Source organism: Sminthopsis crassicaudata, chromosome 1 (assembly GCF_048593235.1).
Source record: "Sminthopsis crassicaudata isolate SCR6 chromosome 1, ASM4859323v1, whole genome shotgun sequence".
Taxonomy (NCBI): domain Eukaryota; kingdom Metazoa; phylum Chordata; class Mammalia; order Dasyuromorphia; family Dasyuridae; genus Sminthopsis; species Sminthopsis crassicaudata.
The window spans coordinates 46,161,364-46,185,332 of NC_133617.1; the positions used below are offsets into that span (position 1 = coordinate 46,161,364).

At 42.7% G+C, this 23,969-nt stretch overlaps 1 protein-coding gene across 4 annotated transcripts in view; it reads right to left on the minus strand.

Moving 5' to 3' along the window:
- The window catches only part of INSR (insulin receptor), a 142,151-nt gene extending 118,599 nt beyond the window's left edge, over positions 1 to 23,552 (minus strand). For 3 of the 4 annotated variants that reach the window (XM_074300565.1, XM_074300556.1, XM_074300547.1), the window contains exons 1-2: positions 23,104 to 23,321; positions 430 to 981 (exon numbers count right to left, since the gene is read on the minus strand). In XM_074300565.1, coding sequence (XP_074156666.1) covers positions 430 to 981; positions 23,104 to 23,191 — 640 coding nt within the window. In that variant the 5' untranslated portion in view covers positions 23,192 to 23,321. Of the gene's footprint in view, positions 1 to 429; positions 982 to 23,103 lie in introns of all 4 variants that reach the window. The other variant, XM_074300538.1, reaches the window with a different exon arrangement.
- Between the last annotated feature and the right edge of the window lie 417 nt (positions 23,553 to 23,969).

The window sequence follows — 23,969 nt, forward strand, 5'->3', positions numbered from 1 at the left end:
CCTGAGAAAGAGAAGATTTTGTCAAATTATAAGCTATAGCATATGGAATAAGAGTGCTGGAGTTCTTAGAACACAGAATGTCAGAGCTGGCAAGGCTCTTAAAACCAAGGATGTCAGAGTTGGGAGGGCCCTTAGAACAAGGGATGTCAGAACTGGGAGGGCCTTTACAATAGGGGATGTTACAGCTGGAAGAGCCCTTAGAACATGGGATGTTAGAGGTGGGAAGGTCCTTAGAACCCAGGGGGTCAGAGCTAGGAAGGTTCTAGTACCTCAGAGCTAGAGGGAAGAGGGGGAACTTAAATCAAAGAATATCCAAGTCTATAAATAGCAGCCATAGGTTTTGAGCCAACTCCCAAGTTCAAGGCTGGTTCTGCTTTCACCACACCACCCTTCAAGAATAACAATAAAGAACTCAACCCTGGTTCCTACCTTTCTGACAATGGTTGTGAGTCCAGCACCGCTCAATAAACTGGCCATTGATCACCGTAGACTTGCAGCTGTTGACTCCCTTCACTGCGCCTGGGCAGACATCCCCACATTCTTCTTTGTCATCTTTGTTATCCACAATATAGTTGTCTTCCACTGAGTCTAGAATCTGAGACCAATCGATGGTTGACAAGTAACACAGCTCATTATTCTTCTCGATGCGCACAGCCCCACGGGTGATGTTCATCAGGCTGTGGAGGCCAATCTCCTTGAGATGGACCATCTCGAAGATGACCAGGGCATAGTTAAAAAAGAGGCGGGATCCACGAATGACCGTCAAGTTAGGGAAAAGGTCCTTGAGGCTCTCAAGTCCATACACTCGAAAGAGCAGTAAGTACTCTGTGATCATGGTAAGTTTGGGGAAACTGAGGTCCCGGAAATCTTCAGGCTTTGTCTTAAACATAAGCAGTATCTGCAAGTTGCCCTCGATCACAGAACAGTGCTCCAACATGTTCAACTGTGTGAGGTTATTCCGAATGTCCATACTCGGGCACACTACAATGGGAAAGAGAAGACAAGGAGGACACTTTAGCAAAGGCATTTTCTATAAGGAATCTGACAAGTAAGAGACTTTAAATAGCCAAGGAAGCCTCAGAAAGTCCTTCAGAGATCACCTCCTTATGTGATAAATGAGTCACAAAAATAAGGATCAGAGCTGAGACACAAAACTAGGTGCTTCCCCTCAAAGTCAGAGATTGGGGGCCTCCTTTCCTTTCCTTTCCTGATCTTACTAATGTGCAAACAGAGACTCGGAGAGGTTAGGTAATTTGGCCACATAAGATCATTTCTGACCTCTATAAATTAAATCAGGCAACATGGGGTAAATCAGTGCTTCTCAAAATGTGATCCCCAGACCTTTTGGAGTCTCTGAAATTCAGGGATCCTCAAAGTCAAAATGATTTTCATAATATTGTTAAAACATTATTTGCTTATTAAAGTATGTCTTTTTTCTAACTACTTATCTGTGTGAAGCCAGCTTTTCTTCATAAATTTTAACCAAAACAACATAATGTAACAAATTGAAAGCAGAAGCAGATAGTAGAATCCAACTGTCTTCTAGTAAGCCAGACATTAAATTGATTTGCAAATATGGAAGACAACCTACTCTTCTCAATCCTTTTGTTTTGTTTTGGAAAATATAATTATTTTTCATAAAAAATAGCATTTACATTAAATTACATGTAATGTAATGTTAAATGAATCAATTCGTTTTAATTTCTAATAGAGTCGATATAAACAGATATCAAACCAAGAAAACCAAAAGCTCTTTGGAGAATTCGTGATAATTTTTTAAAGTTTGTTTTGTTTCTTCTTTTTTTGCAAGGCAATTGAGATTAAGGGACTTGGGCAGTCACACAGATAGTTAAGTGTTAAGTATCTGAGGCCGAAGGTTCTCCTGGCTCCACAGCCAGTGCTCTATTCACTACACCATCCAGCTGCTCAGTTCTCAATAATGTTTACAAGTGTAAAGGATCTTCAATCAGGAGTGCATTTGGAGCAGGCTCAAAGCAACTCCAATGACTGTTAAACTTTCAGGGTGAACATTTATACCTTGGAAATTGGCAGTTCAGGGCTGGACTTGTCAGAAAAAAATGGAGAAAAATGTTAGTAATACAGATTAAATTTTAAAATGTTATGGGCACTTTTTTTTTTAAGAGGACCAGTTGTTAAACATTTCCCAGAGCACAGCCCTGCCTACGACTTAAAAATCTGAGACCCACAAATTTGAGAGGAAATGAGCTGGATTTTAAGAGTCAGAGGAATTGGGTTAGCTCTCAGAGCCTAAGTCCACAGCTAGAAGGAACTTCTGAGGATATCTAGTCCAGCCCCCTTATTTTACAGATAAGGAAACTGAGGCAAGGCAGTTAAGTGACTTGGCCCAGGTGCCACAAGATGAGCGTAAGCAGGATTCAAACCAACATCCTTTGATGTCCTCACCATAAGTATTCATGGCCAATGCTACTTCCATGTCCTTATAGACCTATGATTTTCTGACCATGGCCCAAAGAAAAGTGAAAAGCTTCATCCAAAGTCACACAAAGAGTCATGGAGGATTTGTGAGCAAAGGAATATCATGACCAGATCTATAAAAATGCCAGCTCAAAATGACCAACCACTACGCCAAAGGATGTGGCCAAGGCAAGAATTCATTTTCTTTGACTATGCATTTTTGTCACAGAGCTTTGTCTCTTTTTTCCCCAATGGGAGAAAGAGGAAAGAAGAGGAAGCAGATGTTTATTCATTTAAAAAATGAAATTAAATTTCAATATTTTTAATTAAAAAAAGAAAATCACAGCTTAAGGGAGAGCTGAGACTAGAACTCAGGTCTTTTTGCACTTTGCCTTATGTTCTTTTTACCACAACTTAAGGAGAGAAAGATAAAACACTCAGTTGCCAGAATCTGTCAGCTTGTTAAAACCAAAGCAACCCCGAAGAGTCCTCAGCTCATATTATATAATTAGTACAGGGAGATTACAAGGTAGCAGATTGTTGAACAATGGATGGAGGATGGGGGCTACCCTGAGTTCCATTTGGGGGCTTCTTCACCCACTATGGTATAGAATGGAGAGTGGTGGTCAAAGCACAGGTTCTGAGCAGCTAAGAAGTCTTCCAGGCCCCTAGCACTATCCCAGGCTTCTGTTAGGACTGTTCAGTTCTGAATGCCAAGGTGAACTTTCCCCAGCTCTCCAAATTCACTTTTGTTCAATGGAAGAGTTATTTCTCAGAATCTAGCTCCCCAGAACTTGCTATGCCAGAGGGCACACTGGAAAGAAAGAAGTGCCACAGTATGTCTCACTACCCAGCTGCAAGAAACTCTCCCAGGCTTCCCACTCCAGACTCCACGGAGGGAAGTGTTCCGGCCTCTTCTCTCTTCCCTTAACACAAATATCCCATCAGAAAAAAGCCCTGAACCAGAGCAGGACAGCCCACAGGGCTGGCTGCTCTTCACAAGCTCCATAGACAGGAGCCACTTAACAACTGACTTCCCAAAGGAGATTGTAAGAGGCTACAGACAAATGGGGTCACATTCGAGAGGAGCTGAAAAGGTTCTTGGGAAACATGGACATCTGGACAGAATAAGAAACCAAGGAAGCCAGGGGTTGCACTGGATAGAATACTGGGCGTGGAGTCCGGAGACCTGAATTCAATTCTGTAAGGGGCCTTTAAATGGGTGCCACAGCAAATCGGGATATTGAGTGGTCCGGAAGTAATTTCTGTGGATATTAGGACTGCCCTTGGGTGGGATCCTGTCCATTTTGAGATAGCTTCATAATGGGTGACTCTCTCGCTGATTGGCTGTGTGTGTGACCTCACAGGCCCTATGTAAGCCCACTGCAGGCAGCAGTAGCTCTCTTTAACCTGGCGTTCTTCACCCTGGCTTCCTAGCCTGGGTGGCCAAGCCAAGATGGATAGCCAAAAGAGGTAAGGGTTTTGGTAGGGAACACGTGGGTCTTCTGACCAGGTGTTCACTCGGGAACCAACAAGTCAGGGCATCAGTCAGGGCATTATGTGAGTAGGTATAATAAAGGCTTTTAAGATTATACGTGGCTGTTCTTGAGTGCGCTACCGGTTATTAAGCTATAGATTCAAGAGATTGTGGCCAAAGACTTTGAAGGCCTCAGAGGAGGCGAGCCGGGTAGAGTTCACACTGCAAAGGACAGTGGTCAAAGGTACTCTGGTGGGTCTTGGACAGACTAGTAATTGTAGCTGCCAGGAGAGCACGTTACACAATTCCACCTTTAGACGTTTACCAGCAGTGTGATCCTAAGCACCTTAACTTTTGGCTGCCTCAGTTTCTTCTACTGTAAAATATGGATAACAACAACCTCCCTCTCACAGGGTTGTTTTAAGGATCAAAAGACATAATAATTGAAAAAGGGCTCACCATAGTGCCTGACACATAGTAGGTACTAAATCAACATATATTCCTTCCTTTTTTTTTTTTTTTCCTGAAGTCTCATTCAGCCCTAAATCTATGTTTCTATGATAGTACTCTTTTTACAAGATAGTAAAAATAAGTGGAAAAGCCCGGTTGTCCAAAATTTTAAACGCCAAACTGAAGATTTTGTTTCCTCTCCTCAAGCTAATAGGGAGCCACTGAATATTTTCAAGGAGGGAGTTCAATGGTCAGAGCCCTGCTACCAGCACCCATAAGTTTATGGCCACCATTCCCCATCTTTAAAGAGAAGCCTCTTCTCATGTCCTCAGGAACAGCAAGCCCCAAAGAAGCTCCTTCATAACCTTTTCCTTCCCAGGACAATTTCCTCAGAGGAATGGAGGATTTTCTCTGTCTTCTCTTCCTAAGTCCCCTTCCTGTCTTTGTAATTAGTTGCCATCAATCTGGAGAACCGGCAAATCACAACTATATCTCCTGAGGGAGACTAACTCAGGTGCTCTCCCTTCTCTGCCCTTGAGTGGGCACTTCACCTACAGAATGATACGTGAGGATGATCTGGGCCTTATCCTGTTGTAGAGCCCCCACTCCCAAAGCTATTATCTGAGTCTCCCCAGGACCTGATCCCATCATATGTATATAGTAGAGGCCCAGAAAAGAGTGACCAATATAGGAAAGGCAGTATAGATTATGTCATACACAAGACTGGCTGAAGGAACTGAAAATGGTAGCTTCAACTTTTTTTTCCCCCTGAGACAATTGGGGTTAAGTGACTTGCCCAGAGTCTCACAGCTAGAAAGTGTTAAGTATCTGAGATCAGATTTGAACTCAGGTCCTCCTGACTTCAGGGCTGGTGCTCTATCCACTGCGCCACTTTGCTGCCCCAGTAGTTTTAACTTTAATGGATCTGATAGAAAGCTAAAAGTATCCTCACAGATCATCCCACTTGCTTAAATTCCCTCATTTTAGTGATGAGAAGGCTGAGTCCCAGAGAGAATATGTCATTTGCCCAATGCCATACAGTTAATGCATGGCATTCAAGCTTGGGGTTCGGCTCTCTCTTCCAAACTTCATGTTCTTTCCACTGTACTTCTGAGGAAAAAGGAAGACCTCCCTCATCTGCACAAGTTCTCCATGGCCACAGGATGGGAAGTAGGCACAAGTCTCAGGCAGGAACATTAAGGACGGAGGCTGCTCCGTCACTGGGAATGTGTGACACTGACCAACTTTACAAACATTGTTCTCCCCTGCTTTACCAAGGCAGGAGACTAGGGCGTGGAGCTAGATTTTGTATTGTAAAGAATTTCAGAGATTATCTAGTCCAATCTCCTTAAGAAAACTAAAGTTGAAAAAGACAGCTATTTGAGCAAGACCCCCAGGTAATCGGCAGAGCAAACATTCAAACCCAGGTTCTACATTGGATCAAGTGCCTAGATCGGCTGGTACATGGATTCAATGCACTCAATGTTATTGTTGTTTTGGTTGTTGTTCTTGTTCTCCTCCTTTTTCTTCTTCCTCTTCTTCTTCTCCTTCTTCTCCTCCCTTCTTTTCCTCCTCCTTCTCCTTTTTCTCTTCCTCTTCCTCCTTCTCTTCCTCCTCCTTCTCCTTTTTCTCTTCCTCTTCCTCCTTTCTCCTCTTCCTCCTCCTTTTTTCTTCCTCCTCCTTCTCCTTTTTCTATTCTTCTTCCTCCTTTCTCCTCTTCCTCCTCCTTCTTTTTCTCTTCCTCCTTCTTTTCTCCTTCTCTTTTTCTTCTTCTCTTTCTTCTCTTCCTTTTCCTTCTTCCTTTTTTTTGGGGGGGGGGAGATAAGGGATGGTTCATTGGGCAGGAGAAGGGGGAGGAATATACTTGAAAATGTAGTCATGTAAAAACAAAAGGTATCAATTTTTTAAGTTAAAAACAATTCTGTATAGTCTGTGTCCTTGCTTGGGGAAAATGTAATGGGAAATTATAGGATCATAGATTTCAGGAGAGGCTTTAACTATGCCACAACCTAACAGACTGCTTCCCAAGGTTATGCTTCTCCAAATCAGAAGTATTCACACAGAATCTCCTTAATGGTCCTGAGGACCTTCTCAGACACTACAAACTTCCTGCCACATCCACAGCCCTTATTACTCTGAGCACTCACTTCTCAGGTTTATATCTACAGCAGATTGAATGGTTTATGCTCCACCCCTCCACCCTAGCGGACCTCTATTTGGGGAAGAAACCTGTTGTCTCTTCCTAAATCCAGGCTCTTGTGGGTGACTCCAGCCACCAACACAAAACACAACACCTTGTTAATAAAGAAGAGGGAGGGACAGCTCTGCCCAGTTTACAAAACCCTAGTCTTTTTTATTGAAGTAATTAAAGACAAGGCTACTGTTTTCATCTCCCTTTAAAACCAAACACCTGTTATCACCAATTCTCCACTGACTCACAGGACCTTCTCCTTGCCAACCACCTTTCCGGCTCCACCACTCAACAACCTAAGAGTCCCCACTGGACTAAATGTTGACATTTGCAAATAGGGCTCAGATCTGGGACTTCCTTCTGTGAAACAGTGAATAGTCCCTGTGTGCTGTCATCCATATGTTCTAAGTCTTGAAGGGAGTATCAGCTGAAATATAGACCAGTCCTAGACCCAGAATGCTTCACGGGCTGTCCAACCAAAGCACTCTGGGAAGCACTCCTCCTTCCTCTACCTCTTGGTCCCTAAAGTAGCTTTCAGATACAAGGTCTTAGTTGAATTTAGCAATCACTTAAGTGTCTAATAGGTGTAAAATCAGAGCGCTGGGTATCTAGAATATGGAGAGAAAACCAAATCATCCTCTCCCTTCAGTGGTACTTGGAAAGATGAACTGAAGCTTGGAACCCCATCTGAACCTTTCCATTTACTACCCATATGATCCTGAACAGGTAACTACAAACTCTCTGATTTTCAATCTAAAGAATAAGGACAGTGGACTAGACTGCTCCTAAGGTCCCCTGTGGTTCTAAATCTATGATCTTTCAAGTTTATATTCTGCTGGAGAGGAGGAAAAGGGGAAGGCTATAAAATAGCCAGCTAAGTATAATACAAAACAGAGGATGTGGTTGGGAAGCGATGGAAGATCTCTGGCATGTAGGCATTTCATCATTTATTAAGCTTACTAATATTGAGAAGCGTATTAGAAAGACATGTGAATTAGTCCCTGCCCTCAAGGAGGGCATATATATTTTTTTGGTTTTATGCTCCTAGGACTAGCACAATCCAACCAGAGAAATTATTTTGTCCATATTTTGTGGGGACAGGAATAGGAGAAAAGATAGCAGTCATTTTAGGAGAGGAAAATACATGGTCAAGGTCATATAACTTTTAAGAGGCCAACTCTTAGACCTAGAACTCAAACCTAGAACATCCATATTTGTTACTCTTTCTACCACACCAAACTTCCTTGGATATAGAGTAATGAACATGGAAAAAGCCTGGATTCAAATCCTGCCTTAGATACATAACAGCTCTGAGATCCTAGATAAGGCATTTAACCACTTCTCAGTTTTTTCATCTGTAAAATGGGGGCAGGAGGGGGGGTTAATAATAAGTTCTACTTCCCGGAGTTGACATGAGGATCAAAGATAATGATATAAAATGCTTTGCAAACTTCAAATTACTTACTAAGTTAAGGTGATCTATTGTTATTACCACAATAATAGTATTCTATTTCAAGCCATTAGTGTTCTCTACAGGTAGAAAGGAAAGCACACTGGAAGGCTTCAAACAAAAAGTGGATGATCACTTGGCAAGGATGAGAGAAGGCAGTGAACCACAGTAAACTCTGGAGCCAGAGTCTCAAACATGGTACTACCAGAGTGATCCTGGGTAAATCATTTGCCTCCTTGGGCCTCAGTTTCCCTGTCTGTAAAGTGACTGGCTAAAACTACTAAATGATCTCTGAAGTCCTTTCCTACTCTAGATCTATAGCCTTTTGTTGGAGAAGGGATTCTTTTTCAGGTAGAAATTGGCCTGGACAGTTTCTGTGATCCCTGCTTGTTCTGAAATTCTGTGAGTTCTGGGTTCAAATTGCAAATATTTTAATTATATCCTGTGGAATGCTGGACAAGCCACACAGCTTCTCCCTGGGTCTCAGTTTCCTCCCCTGAAAGATGAGAGGGTCTGACAGGAGGGCCGGCAAAGTCCCTTCAAGCTCTGGATTCCATGACCTGATGAAAGGAGCATTCCTGAAAGTGCCAGTCCTGAAATACCAAGCATGGCAAGATTCCATGTATACTGGCATGTGATTGTCTCACTGACGTCCGTTACCAAATGGAAATATTTCTGAGCATGTGATCAAATGAGATCATAGGTGGGAAAGGGCTTTGTCACAGTAAAGCCCTGTGCAAATATTCAGGGAGGAGTTACTGTAAGTACCAGGAGGACCATGGAGAGCCCAAAAAGGGTTTAGCTTCTCACAGGGCAGGAATAATCTGAGAGGTCGTATGGGGTAGGGGAAAGAACACTAGATTTAGGGGCAGAGAATGGAGGTCCAATCCTCAGCTCAACTACTCCTGCCTATGTGTGACTTTCCAAAAGTTGCTTCATCTCATATCCGACCAGGTGCTCTAAACTATTCTCTTCTCTCCAGCCAGCCACCAGCCTTCCTTGGGCTCCCATTGCTTCTCCCCTGAACTATTGTGGAAGACTCCTAATTCCCTTTATTCAGGTCTTCCCCTTTCTAATTCAGTCTTCTCACATATGCCAAAGTAATATTCTGGGGTCATTCCCCCTGCTCAAGAAGCTTCAGAGGCTCCTTCTTACCTTAGGGACAAATTACAAGCTCTTCTCTGTGGATGGATCTAAAAGCTCTTCGCATTCTGGGTCCAGTCTACTTCTCTAAAGTTAATTATATTACTTTCCTTCGCGAACTTAGAATATTCCAGACAAATGAGGCTGTGTATTGCTTCTCCCATTTCTGACATTCTTTGTCGCACCTTGCAAGCTGTCTCTCCCAAGTAATAATAACAACCAAAATTCATATAGTATTTTAAGGTTTGTAAAGCACTCTATAAATATCTCATGTGATCTTTTAACAACTCTGGGAGGTAATGCTATTCTTACAGATGAAGAAACTGAGGCAAACAGTGGTTAAGTGGTTTGCTCCCATTTGTCCACCAAATCAAATCCACTCCCTTTTCCACATTTTTGATTCCCTAGCTCATTTTCCCAAGTGTCACCTCCTAAGGAAACTTATCCTGATCCATTTCTAGTGCTGGTGTCTTTTTCTCATTTTGCACCTATTTTGGATAATTTCCCATTTGATTTATGTGCACCCATATTTTCCCCCAGTGGAATGGAAGCTCCTTAAAGGCAGGTACTGTCTCATTTGTCTTTATATCCCCAGTGCCCAGCATAATGCGTGGCACATGTTGGTGTTCAGTCAGTTTTCAGTCATACCCAACTCTTCGTGACCCCATTTGGGGATTTATTTATTTATTATACTGGAGTAGTTTGCCATTTCCTTCTCCTTCTTCTACAGATGAGGAAACTGAGGCAAATTTGATTAGGTTACAGGCTAAGGGTCACACAGCTAGAATGGGTCTGAGGTTAGATTTAAATTCAGGAAGCCTCTATCCACCTCCCAGAAGCCCCACTTGGTACATTGTAGGTGCTTAAATGTCCTTTTGTGATAAATAAGGGGATTGAGTGAGTGGGATGTTCTCTGAGCTCCCTTCCAGAGCTAGATCCTTTGGCATTAGCTGCCAACATGTACATCAGTTCTTCAGTGTTAAAAATGAAGTGGAGGGGAGAGCAGCAAATTTTAGTATCTTAGGATCTCAACTTTTCAAAACTATATGGAAGCTTAGGGTTCATTCATCTCATCCAATCCCTGATGCAAAAACCCCTTTCCCAGAAATAAAACCCTAATTGCCCGATGTTAAGCATTTGGTAATGAAGAGGATCTTCTCTAATTGGGATTTTTAACTTCCCTTTTGACATGAACAGTGTTGGTTTCTTTAAGCACGTATTAAAGCCTCTGAATTCTCAGGTCCAGAACCCAATCAAATGCCCAAGCTCTCAAACGAGGCGGGCTTCCCCTAGCCCACCATCATAGCCAGATGAGCAGGGCTGACCACACCTTGTCTCTTAGAGAGCCCAGTCAATGTTGGGCAGGCAAGATGACACACCCAGAACCGCCTGCAAAGTATTTTTCTCTTCTCACTCTTTGATAAACAAGTAGTATTTGAAAGCCCAGGGATTTCACCCATCACAGCCCATATCCGCCTCTCTTATCAACTCCACAGTATGGCCATCACACTGGCTTCCTAGTACCTTATAACAGAGGAAATAAAGTTATTGGGAGGATAGCATCGAATACCTCAGAAAGTTAGGTATATATGGGAAAGAAAAAGAACTCTGAATTAAAGAATACTTTAAAGATAGTCTCATAATTTCCAGATGTACAGTTATTGAATAATAATAATAGATAGAATTTAGATTATACTTACTAAGCTAGGATAGCTTAGAACATTATAGTAGGCATTCAAAACCTGTTTCTAGAATGAATGAAAGTCACAACCTATTAGGATCTCAATTCTCTATAAAGCTGTAAATGAAGAGGTTGAAATGGGTGATCCCTTTCATTCTTTCCAGCTTACTATATTGTGTGAAGGGACCTGGAAAACAGGAGTGACTGGAGCCAATTCCAAACAGCTTGCCCCATTCATGTTGACTGTAAAATGTTGAGTATGTATATTTATTATCTTAGAAATTGGTGAATGCACCAAATCAGGGCTGGCTTTATTGTTTCATTGATTGTCTAGACTTAAGAAAGAGATGGAGAAAATGTTTAAAATGCTGATTAAACTTAACCAAGTGTCCATAGTGGGTACTTTCCCCACCCCCTATCCCCAACCTATTGTTAAACATTTACCTACACAGTCCCCAGAGCAACGGGGGTTATTGTTGTCATTGGCAATAAATCAGGTTTTAAGGGGACTGCTTTAATCTCCTACTTTAAATTAGCATATTATAATTAATGTAAATTGGTTGTTCCAAGTACTGAAAGAGATTTTGGTTCAAATCCACAAACATTTATTAAATGCTTGCCATAACAAGGCACTGAAAGAAAACATCCTCTGCCCTCAAGGCAGATTATGATTAGAAGGATGAAAATGATAAGCAAATAAGAATAATAATACAAGGAAGAATGAATAAGTCCAAGGATAGTATTGATAACAATAATCCATGTTTTATAGACTTTAAGTTTTGCAAAGCTTTTTCCTGAGAATTGGTACTGCATGGATTATTCCCATTTCACAGGTGAGAAAACTGAGGTTCCTAGAAGGAATTTGCCCATGGTCACAAAGTTATTAAATATCTGAAATGGGACTGGAAAACAAATACCACCATCTCCCCAAACCCTAAGTCCAGGATTCTAAATACTGTTCTGTGGTGTCCCCCAAGTACAAAGGAGAGGTCCAGATCAAGTGCAAAGAACATTTTCAGTAGGAGTGAGAAGGCAAAGCTTCATGGACCTGGGCCCTAAAGACAAGAATAAATTGTAATTGATTGGGATGGGAAAGCAGCAAGAGCAAATTCACAGAAATGGGGCAGGGCAACAGAAAAACAGAAGCAGGGAGCAGTGCATTTTGGCTGGCATCCAGAAGGAGTAAAGGGGACTAAACTGTGTTAAAGACAAACAGGTTGGAGCCAGATGGTAAAGAGCCTTGAATGCAAGGATGGGGTAAAGCCTCAGCTGCAGGTGATCAGCATGAATTTCTCCGATGATGCTGTGAAGGGTAGCTTGCAATAGAGAGCTACTGGAGACTGAGTGACCAGTTAGGAGATTGTCAAAACTCTTAAAGTAGTATAATCATTCCCCTACTGTCCTGTTTATCCAATTACTTTATTAGACTAACCTCCCCCTGAAATCTGAACTGTTATTAGAACTCAGTCCCATTGAAGGGTTAAAATAAGAAGAAAAAAATCCTAGTTAGCAAAAGTTCCAGGGAAATGTTTCTCTGATCCATTCATTTTAGCTTCTAGAAATGTTACTCTGAAAATAGAAACCTGCTAGAAAGCAAGGGAATCCCTGTATGTTGGAAGCATTTTATAGATATATATTTCCACACAGAGCTTGCCTTATACCCCCATCATATTTCCCCAAGTCTTCCTTCCTCTCTCTCCTAATCTGTTGTACCTACCAAGAATGATCTTTGGACTGGAGAGAACAGAACAGAATGAACCAATAAAGAACTGATAGCAGGGGTGTTGGTACAAAAGTGAGCATCTAGTCGCATTTGATGGATATAAAATACTAAGCTCAGATGAATTACCTCTTTTAGTTCAAAAAGAATGAGTGAATTTGACTGGTAACTTATTGTCCATCATGGATATAACCTTTGAAAAATAATGGATAATGGGAGAGGGAAAAGAAAATAAAGATGTATATAATCCCAATTTAAAAAAAAATAGTAATAGAATCCACGCTTTAAGCTATGAGTGAGCTTGATCTTGGTTCCTGGCAAAATTCTAGAATGGATTATTAGAGGGATGGCTAGTGAACATTCAGAAAAGGAAGTAGTGATCCCAAAGAGTTAGCATAACTTCACCAAGCACAAGTCAAGCTAAACTTTATTTCCTTATATAACAATTTTACTCTCCTATTGACTTAAGGGAGTGTTGTAGTTTTTAGTGAAGCATTTGACAATTTTTCTTATGATATTTTTGTGAAAAAGATGGAAAGGTGAAGAGAAAGAATAAACGTCACAAGGAAAAGTTGGGAGAGGACTAGCCAGACAACAGTTCTTCTAGTAAATTCTCTAGGATTCTCTAAGTATACCATCATATCATCTGCAAAGAGCAATAGTGTTGTTTCCTCTTTGCCCATTCTCATACTTTTAATTTTCTTTTCTTCTCTTATTGCTAAAGCTAATATTTCTAGTATAATACTGAATAATAGAGGTGATAAGGGGCATCTATGTTTCATTCCTAATCTTATTGGGAAAGCTTCTAGCTTATCTTCTTTACAGATAATGCTTTCTAGCAGTTCTTTTAAGAAAAATCAGGGGTTCTTAGTGGACACCAAAATCAATGAGTCAACCATGTGATATCAAGAACAAAAATCTAATATAGCCTTAGGCTGTATTGAGAGAAGAATTGGGTGCAGAACAACACCTGGCTCCTCAGTTTCCCTGAACCCACTGCCAAAGTTATTCTTTCTGAAATTTGGCTTTTAACACAAAAAAAACCCTAGAATTCCAGAGAGAGAAAGGTCTTCAGAGAGCCTTTAAATTCAACTTCTCACCTGATATAGGAAATCCTTTAAGTATAACCCTGACAAGAAATGATCTGATCCCTGATGGGATACCTTCAGTGATAAGGAGCTCACTACTTACTGCTACAGTTACTGTTGGCAAGTGCTGGAGTCAAACTAAAAACTCTGCCTATGGGTAGTCCTGTTCATTGATCATTGTACAAAGTACTCTGATGCAATCATCATCATCATTCACATTTATGTCATTTAAATGTGCAAAGCATTTTACGTATCTCATCATTGTGGAATATTATGGATATATAGCTGTCTGTGTTTATGTGTCTTATCTCTCAGGAACTGTCTTATCTAAACTTTCTATTACATCTCTCTCCTAGAATTGAATAGGACTCTGAATTCAATAGGAGTCTAATGAATATCTATCCTATTATTCCACTATAATCCTTCTACTTTGCCTGCAAGAGAAACAAAAACCCCTATTCAGAAATGTATCAGGTCATATCCACATTTTCCATCCTGGTAGTCAATGTCTAGCCCTCTTATTCAATCTTTTACTATTGAAAACATTCATTCCTGTTCTACTCTGCTCCCAAATCCCCAGCAGGCTCACTCAGAGTTCCATCTCTGGACCTTTGTGGTCCTACTATTCTCATGCCAGGGACGCCCTGAGTAGACCGATAAAAATCCACCATCTTTTTGGGCCCAGTTCAGGAGACACCTCCCTCTTCATTCTTGTCCAGTTAATGAGCATGTACAATGGAAAGAATGCTGGATTTGGAGTCTGAAGACCTGATTTTTAAATTTCAGCTCTGCCATTCACTACCTAATAAGGCTTTAGGCAAGACACTTCATCAGCTAGGGCCTCAGTTTCTCCATCTGTAAAACAAAAGGAAGTGCTTGATGCATAGTGAGATCTTAATCAAAATTGTGGGAAAATGTATAGAAGAATTGCCCATATTTACCATATATTGAATTATTTGCTGTCCAGGGGAGGGGATAGGGAGAAGGGAGGGAAAAAAAAATTGGAGCACAAGGCTTTGCAAGGGTGAATGTTGAAAATTATCAATATGTGTGTGTATGTATATATGTATGTATGTATGTTAGTATTTCCCCTGAGGCAATTGGGGTTAAGTGACTTGCCCAGGGTCACACAGTTAGGCAGTATTAAGTGTCTGAGGTCAAATTTGAACTCAGGTCCTCCTGACTTTAGGGCTACAACACCTAGCTGCCCCTCTATGCAAATATTTTGAAAATAAAAAGCTTTAATTAAAAAAAAATATATATATATTAAATGCCCTTTCAAGTTAATCAAATTTGCTGAGTAGAATATATATTATAAGAATTTAACAGTAGTAATAACAGCTAGCATTTATATGGCATTTTAGAGTTTGCAAATTAAAATAATACACACACATATATACATATATAGATATCTATGTATCTTTATATCTATATCCCGTCTAACCCTCACAATAACCCTGAGAGGGAAGTGCTATTATCCCCATTTTACAGAAACTGAGGCTGAGAGAAGCAGGAGGGTAGATATGATGATTTAAAAGGTCCTTTATGAGTCTTTAATCCTCATTCAACCCCTACTGCTGGAGAGTTCTAATCCTTCCCTGCCTGCCTCCCCTTCCGATCCCCCCCCATACTGAGAAACTGAGCCACACTCCATAGTAGTATCTAAGTCTCCTACATTGTGATACAAATTATAGATATTTGCCCTAGCAACAATGTTGTGGCTGAGAGAACCAAGGAGTCACTATGGATAACATTGTTTCCATGGAAGAGCTTTCTTCCTGCAGCTTTCAAGGCATTCATCATTTAGTTTGGGGCTCTTGTGGCCATGATGAGGAAACATGATAGTAAATTGCAATAACTGACACTATATAGTGTTGTAAAGTTGACTACATTATCTCATGTGAGTCTTGAAACAATTAATGAGATACGTATTTTAGATATTATCCCCATTTTACAGATGAGGATGTTGAGGTTCAGAAAATGAACCTCAAAAAAGTGTTACCATTGTCATGATAATAAGCATCAAAGATTTAACTCTGTTTGAGTTCAAGTGAGACACTCAGTCCACTTTATTACACTGTCTCTAACTCAGGGATTCTGAATCTTCTTTGTGTTCTGAACCTCTTGAGTGATCAGTCTATTGAAACCTATGAATTCCCTTCTGAGGATCAGATTTTTAAATGAATAAAATAAAATATACAGGATTTCCAAGAAAATTAATTATATCTCAAATAAATTAATCAAATTATTATTATTATTATTATTATTATCATTATTATTTTGCTAAAGGAAATAGACCATGAGCTACATGGTTCTGTTTATTTGATGGATGCAGGAGAGGAGGGGGACAGAGAGGTGGGGATCATCAGAAAGACGAATCTGTGTCATCAGGCACCCAGCTATTAAGGATCCCAACCATGAGAAGGACCCATCTTACACATGCATTCCAACAGAGAGAGGAAAATGTTGGGAGAGAGGGAGAAGCAGGGACAGAGAGAAAGACAAAGTTTTGTTTTATTTTTGGTTTTTAGTCTTTCTCTTTTTACCTAATAATTAATAAGTGTTAGTTAACTAACACACACACACACACAGTTTCTTTTATTTGTTTTTTGGTCTTTGTATCACACTGGCACTGAGTAGGTATATAAATAAATGCTGAGTTAATTCACATTCACAATCACACACACACACACACACACACACACACACACACACACACACACAGAGTTTCTTTTGTTTGTTTTTTTAGTCTTTGTATCCCCAGCACTAGCATCCAGTAGGCATTTATTAAATGCCAGTTAATTGATATTCTCTCTTTCTCTCTCCCCTACACAGACAGACACACACACACACACACACACACACACACACACAAAACATGCATGTGTCCCTTCAACAGCAGAGAATTAGGTTTATCCATGATCTCAAGATTATGGAGGCCAGGACTAACCAGCCAGCCACTGTTCGTCACCATGTTGTTATCACGGAACTCAACTGACATTATTTTAGGATAGATTTGATCTTCAAAACTGACTTTCTCAGCTAAAAACATGTTTGATGGACTGAGCAGAGGAACTCCCTCTTCTCTAGCTCCACCCTCTAGCCCAAGCCACGATGGAAGTTTCAGGCTTTTCATAAAGCTCCCCACTCCACCTCCAAGCCTAGGCCCTACCATAGCTCCAGCCCCACCAAGGACCCTCTACCAGCCCCCAGCTCTAAGCTGCCCTTTTCTTTCCTAGAGCACCAGCTCCCCAGGTGAGAACATAGAGAGAAACAGAGGCAGGGCCAGGTTTCCAAGACCTTTTTTCCTGAATGACTTTATTCAAAATCCAAGAGTGATCAACTTTGTCAACACTTCCAGGAAAGAGGGGGGTAGGGTGGGAAAGAGGAGGCCCCTGACTGGGAGCAGGGGTTCCTGAGTTTCTCAAAGTAGAAGGCGGGCCCCTGGGCTCCCTGGACAAACTAGTTTAACTGCAATACTGGAGGGGCTGCTTGAAGGAACCAGACTCGATGTCAAAACTTAGTGCTCAAAATACTGTCTGGATTGGGAGAAGTTTCTGGAACTTAAACTAGATTTACAGTAAATACCCTGCAGACAGTAAAGCTAAGTGACTGAAAACCTGAAAAGTGGGAAAGGGAGGTTATACCGGCTTGGACTAGACTTCAGAGAGAATGGATTAATAGAAAGAGGGCAAGATTTGCAGTCAAAAGACCTTAGATCAAATCCAAGCTTCTCCCTTTCAAACTGTCTACACCTCAGTTTCCCCATCTGTAAAACAGGGATAATAGGCACCTACCTGTTGTTGAGAGGTTCCAGTGAGCCAATGCAAGTAAAACACTGGGACCCGCTCAGCATCACTTAGGAGGGACAAAACCACATTGTTCTCAAATGCAATTGTTCTTGAATAGTCAGAGCACATAACTGTTCTGGGGGGAGGGGGAGGACTGCAAGGAGACTGCTCTGACTTTGCCCCCTGGGACCCAAATTGAAAGTTTCCCGATTGAGAAAACAGCCTCATTCAGTCTAAGAAGGAGAGAGGCTGCCGAGGAGTCTCTTATTACAATCCATTTCTCAACCCTTGGCAGGAGGCAGACAAAAATACTCACTCCCTGCTGGCCACACGGCAACGGACAGTCTGATAGACAGTCAAATGGACCCTGTTTGTTTTTTTTTAAATCTCCTGGCCTTTTCTGGCTTTACAGTTACACCCTGCTGACTTCCGCAGAGGTCCCTCTGTCCTATATATCACAGACTTGTTTCATAGATCACAACTGCTCTGAGACTTTCAGTTTAAAGGGAATTCAGATATCACCCAGTCCAACTCCTCTCCTTTTAACAGTGAGGACATGAAGTTATGTGACACAAATAGTCACACAAATTAGTAAGTAGTAACACTAGGATCTGAACCCAGGTCCTCAGGTCAGAAAAGCCCTGTATCAAAGGAAGAGGTCTCATTTCTAAGACTAGACTAACACAAATGGTAATGAGAAAATTTAGTAGGAATGGCAGAAATGTAAGATAGGTAGAAACACAAAATCCTAGAATTTTCATATCAAAAAAATTGGCTATCTAGGCCAGTTCTGTGATTCTGTAAGCCCAAGCAATGTGAGGCTTGGACTCGAGGACTCAGAACTCAATCTTTATACTATGATATGACATGATATTTAACCACAGGCGCTCTCTACAATAACTCTGACAAGTCCTCTTTCGGCTTCTGCCTGAATATCTCCCAAACAACCTGGGCCAATTGAGGACCAAGTGAATTGTGGGTCCTTCTTTCTACTGACCTAAACCCACTTCCCCAAAAGGGTTACCTATTGCTTCTACTTTAGGGCTGCAAGTTCTTACGTGTTGGACAAAACCTGGGACATATTCTCCACTGCCAGACTGGAGTATCCCTGCATCCATCCTTCTGCCTGCAAAACACAGCTCCTGACTTGGTTCTTGTTCATTCATCTGTCAAACATTTATTAGATTCCCACTGTGTTCAGATTCCCAGGTAACCCACTAGAAGAGATCCAAAATTTAAATGAAGTAAAAGCCCTGAAAGGGATGTGTGTGTGTGTGTATGTGTGCTTGCATGTATGTGTAAGTTGTGTATTTATATGTATACATGTGTGTTGTGTATGCATGCTAATCTATGTGTGTAAATGTGTGTATGTATGGTTTTATGTGTATATTATGTATGTGTGTTGCGTATATGCATGTAAATTTACGTGTGTGCATGTACTGTAATATGTGCATGTTGTATATATGTATATAAATCAATGTGTATATATATGTATTGTGCATATGTATATTGTGTGTATATATATAAATCAATGTGTATATATATGTATTGTGTATATGTATGTGTGCATGTATATAAATTAATATATGCAGTGTAATATGTGCACATTGTGTATATATATATATGTAAACAGATGTATATGTGTGAGAATGGGTATGTGCATTTACACATATATGTGCATGTATATAAAAAGACATGTGTATGTATATGTTAATATATTGTATTATGTGTATATATGTACATTTATGTTTATATATGTGTAGATTTGCATGAATGGGGGTGTGCACATATATGCATGGATATATAAAGATAGATAGATACTTAGAGTCTCCCCCCAAAAAATAGAATGCAAGCTTCCTGAGTCCAGGAACCATTTCCCTTTGTCTTTGTAGCACACAGTAATCATTTAAATGGATTGAACTGGAGGTACCTTAGAAATCAATCGTTCTACTCCAAGTCTTTCATTTTCTAGCAGGGAAACTGAGGCCCAAAAAGGGGAATGACTTCACAAATACAGTAAGAGGCAAGTAAGTAACCAGATTCTGGTCCAGGATTGTCTCTGAATCCTGAGTTCTTTACCCTATAGTACACCACCTTAAGCCTGAAATCAGATCTGTTTCGTAGATGTTTATAAACAGAATACAGAAGTCAGGGGATAGAGCAAAGACAAAAGAGTTCTTTAACATGTGCAACTGCTAAGTACCCAGTTAAGTGACATCTTAGTTTAAGAGTCATAAATCCAGTTTCAAATTGGCAATGAGCTAATTCCTAAGAGAATAAAACATGGGGTTTTCCTCCAGGAGGCCACTTAACAACAGAAGCCACAACATGCCTATTTCTTAAAATCAAATCTGATTGTGAAATGGGGGTTACCACAAACTGGCTAAACCTAATCTGAATCTAGACTCTCTTCAAATTAATCATTCCGGTCCTCAGAGTCAGGAAGGTGCCAAGGGAGGGAAGGGAGATGGAAAAACATAAGGGACAAAAGGGAAGGGAAAGGAGGCAGAGGTGGGAAATGGAAAAAAGGCAGAGTAAGAAAAATCTCAGAGTAGAGAAGGCCCCTCAGGGATCAGCAAGTCAAAAACCCAGCTGAAGAAAAGTCCCCACTATAATCCATCCAAAAGTGATCTTCCAGCCTCTGCTTAGAGACTACAGATAGAGATGCCTTACTACCTGTCGGTTAGGAAGTTTTTCAATACATGGAGCCTAAATGTACCTCTCAAACTCTCCTCCACTGCTGCTCATTCTTCCTTACAGGCCAAAGAAAACAAATCTAATCCTTTCCCACTACATTATGCTAATTCTTCAAATGCTAAAAGACTGCTATCATGTCTTTCCTCTCTTCCACTTTCTCTAACATCCTCTTTTCTCCAGGCTTCTTCTCTCCCATTTTTTCCTCCCTGATAAATGCCTTAGTTGTTAGGGAAACCAAAACAGTTGGTTTATTCTGGATAATGTGATAGGGGCTGGTTCTGAAGGATAAGCACCATATAGCAGGATACACATTTTACCATGTGATGGGGAGCTCTCTACCCCATCTCCTGCAACCTACTCCATGTTGTGAAGATTCTGTTAGAAATGTTTTCCCCCTTCCTGAAGTCTGCTTCTCTACTCCCCTGCACAAATTTTCCACAGCACCTCAACAGAACTAAGTCATGATCACGAAAGTTGCCTTTTTCTCTAACTTTTTAAGTCCACCCAGCTCCAGACCAATCTCTTCTCTGAAGCTCTCTAGACCTCCACAGCTCTTTCTACCTCCCGAGCTCCTAGGACACTCACAATCTATACTTCTTGTTTAGTGACTAGCTTTTCCACCCTGGTCTGATTGGAGTCAATTCAATGAGCATTGAAAAAATACTAAAGAAATGCCATGGTGAGCTAGACATAGTATTAGGTGCTGGATATACAAAGACAAAAACCAGTTACGCTCAACTCAAAGAAGTCAGGCTCTCCTAGGAGGGTACAACATGTGCATAGATAAATAAATACAAAGTATAAACAAATAATACAGAAGTTTTAGAGATAAAGAACACCAACAATGGGAGGGGGAAAGAGCAGAATAGGAAAAGATCCCAAGTAGAAGGTGTTATCTGAGCTGTAGTTTGCAAAAAATAAATAAATAAATAAATAAACTAAGGATTCTACTAGGAGGAGCTGAGGAGGGAGTAAATTCCAGACCCTGGGGGCCAGTCCATGAAAAGACCCAAGACCGGAGATAGTAACCTTCTGCTCCGTTAGAGGACCACTCATTAATTTATCAGCTCACTAAGCTCCTAGCTCTAGAGCAGAAAGAGATCTCAGAGACCAATTTCTCCAACCCTTTTGTTTTACAGATGAGGAAGATTAGGCCCTGGGAGGTTAAGGGAGATCCCACGAGTAGTAAACATCAGAGATGGAATGTGAACCCTTAGTCTTCAGACTTGGAAGCTCTGTGAAACAAAAGGATAGTGTCTTGATTCTTAACAATTCCCAAAACCCAGCATGGGTGTTCTTGATGGAAGGGTGAAGAAAAATGGCATCCCCCATTGTCCTGAAACCTGGAAGGTCCTCTTCCCCCTTAAATATTTCTCCCAGATTTATATCATTGGAGCCTGGAAAAAAGACACCAGATCTCCTCTCCCCTTTCAGACAATCTAAGCTCTGATAATTCTCAATAATAAAAAAAATAATAGGGTGATGAATCCCACTTCATTCAGGAGGACCTTAAAAATTCCTCCGATAGCCCCTGGGTATCCCAGGGAGCAGCTGCTCCTTATTCACTGTCTTCCTTGCTGTTAGATGTTCTTCTGCTACCTCAATGAGAAGCCCAGAATTCCTGCTACCAGGAATTTAGGATGTAAAAGCACCTGTGAAGGCATTGACAGTCAGGTGCCCTCCCCTCCCCCCACCAGGGACAGAGCAAACAGGCCCAAGAGCCAAAGAACTATCCTAAGCAAGTCTTTCCATCTCATCTGAGTTTTTGCCCAGACAGACATCTGCTGGAAGCCCCTCCCAGAGGTAGTGTTCTACATCTATCCGAAAAATCAGGGGATGGAATATTGCAGGGAAAGACCCTGCTTTGTGGACCGACCATCAGCCAGGGGAAGAAACTTTAAATAAGACAAGAACAAAGCCAAAGTTCCTTTGTCAGGGTGAAGAATTAGCAGGTCTCAGCAGATAGAGCAAGGAGGCTGGAGCAAAAATCAGACAGCTACACTTTGAAGGAACTGGACATGTCATGTTTGGGACTCTTAGCAGGTCTCTGATTTGCTGAGCCTCAGTTTCTCTTTCTGCACAATGAAGGATCTCTTTCCTTTTGAGTCTATGGCTTTATGTGGCTCCTACAACATCAGAGCTGGATCAGGACCTCAGAGATCCTCCTGGCCAACCCCCTCATTTCATTCCAAACCAACTCTTCCCCTATAACTGACCCAGGCTGGGCCTCAGCCCCTCCCACAGCAGTTTGGAGTTGGAAGCAACCATAGACAAAACTGTGAAAGGCACAAAATGGGATGGGGATGGGGTGGTGGGGACATGGGAAGGCTTGCTTTTCTCAGGATCACTGGCTCAGAGCCTCCCACAGACTCCTCTGAGCAAAATCAGGGCTATTAAATGTAAAGTCAGACCTTCCTAAGTGCCTCAGAACCTACTCCTGGGGCAGACATTCCTGAGACTGAGAAGGGAGAAAGAATTCTTCAGCAATTACTGGCTAATACCCCATAATCTGCGAAGTCACAGAGGTGATTCTGGGGGGGTGCTGGGGATACCCAGAGACCTGGATCCTCAGACCATAACTAGATTTTGCTCCAGGGCACCCAGAAAAGGTAGGGGATGGAGAGAATCAGGAGGACAGAGTTGAGAGGGGCCCCAAGTGGGGCTCACTGAGGACAGGAGGGAAGGAAGCTGAGGTGGCCCAAGCTGAGCCACAGAACCCGAGGGATGTAGGATCTGCCTGAATCCTAAAGTTGGGGCAGACCTCTGTACTGGGGCCCCCCCAGAGAAGCCTGTGGCTGAACACTGCGAGGTCAGAGGGCAAGGTCAGCTCCCTATGACCAGGCCGTGGCAACCTCAGCCTGCAGGACTGCACTGGGCTGGGGAAGAAAAGAGGGCCTTTCGGACTCCTGCTGCAATAGGGTCAAAATCGGGGTCCAGGGATCGAGACCCCAGGAACCCCCTGTACCAAAAGATACTCACCTTCTCCAGAGATCAAGCCACACGAAGCGCTCAGTAGCAGCAGCAGTAACGGGGGCAGCCCGACAGTCAGCGGCCTCACGGCCCCCATGGCCCTGGGGACACAGACCGACTGACAGCCGGGGGACCGCGGCGAACCGGTGGGCGAGCAGTGGGTCAGAGGCCCCAGAGCGGGCTAGAGCAGGGGACGGCGGGCTCCATCCCAGCCCGGGCGGGCAGAGCAGAGCGGGGCAGAGCAGGGCAGGGAAGGACAACGAGGACCCAGGAGGGCCGTACCCTCGGTCCTTTAAACGCCCCGCGCAGGAAATGTGAGTGGGGGGCTGCCCCTCCCGAGGGGCCCGGGAGGGGCGTGGGCAGGGGCCACCTCACGCCTCCCCTCCGCCTCCTTCCCCTCCTCCTCCTCCTCCTCTTCAGCGCTGGCTGGGCCGAGTCCAGCAGCAGCCCCGCGCCCCGCCCGCGTGCCCGCCCCCCTCCCCGGAGATCGCAGCCCCGGCCCAGGCCCCGTAACCCCACGGCGGCTCGAGGCTGGACGGCGCGGCTCTGGATTGGGCACTGCACCCAGGAGAGCGGGCCTCGGCCGCGCACGGGCCCCCCCCCCCCAGGCCCCTGCTCTGGCCCTGTCCCCCTCCTTCTTCTCGGCGGCCCCTTCCCCGCAGGCACCAGCACTCCCCGCTCCTTGCTTCTCGCTCCCCGCTCGAGTCTGGCCAGTAAACACAGCGGCCCCGTCAGCTGGGCTGGGCAGGCTTTGACCGGGACTCTGGAAAAGACGGCGCGGAACAGGAGAGGGCTGGAAGGGAGGGTGCTAGGGCCCCAGTGGCGCGGGGGCGGGGGAAAAGGGGGAGGGGGAACTGGAGATGAAAGGGGCGGGG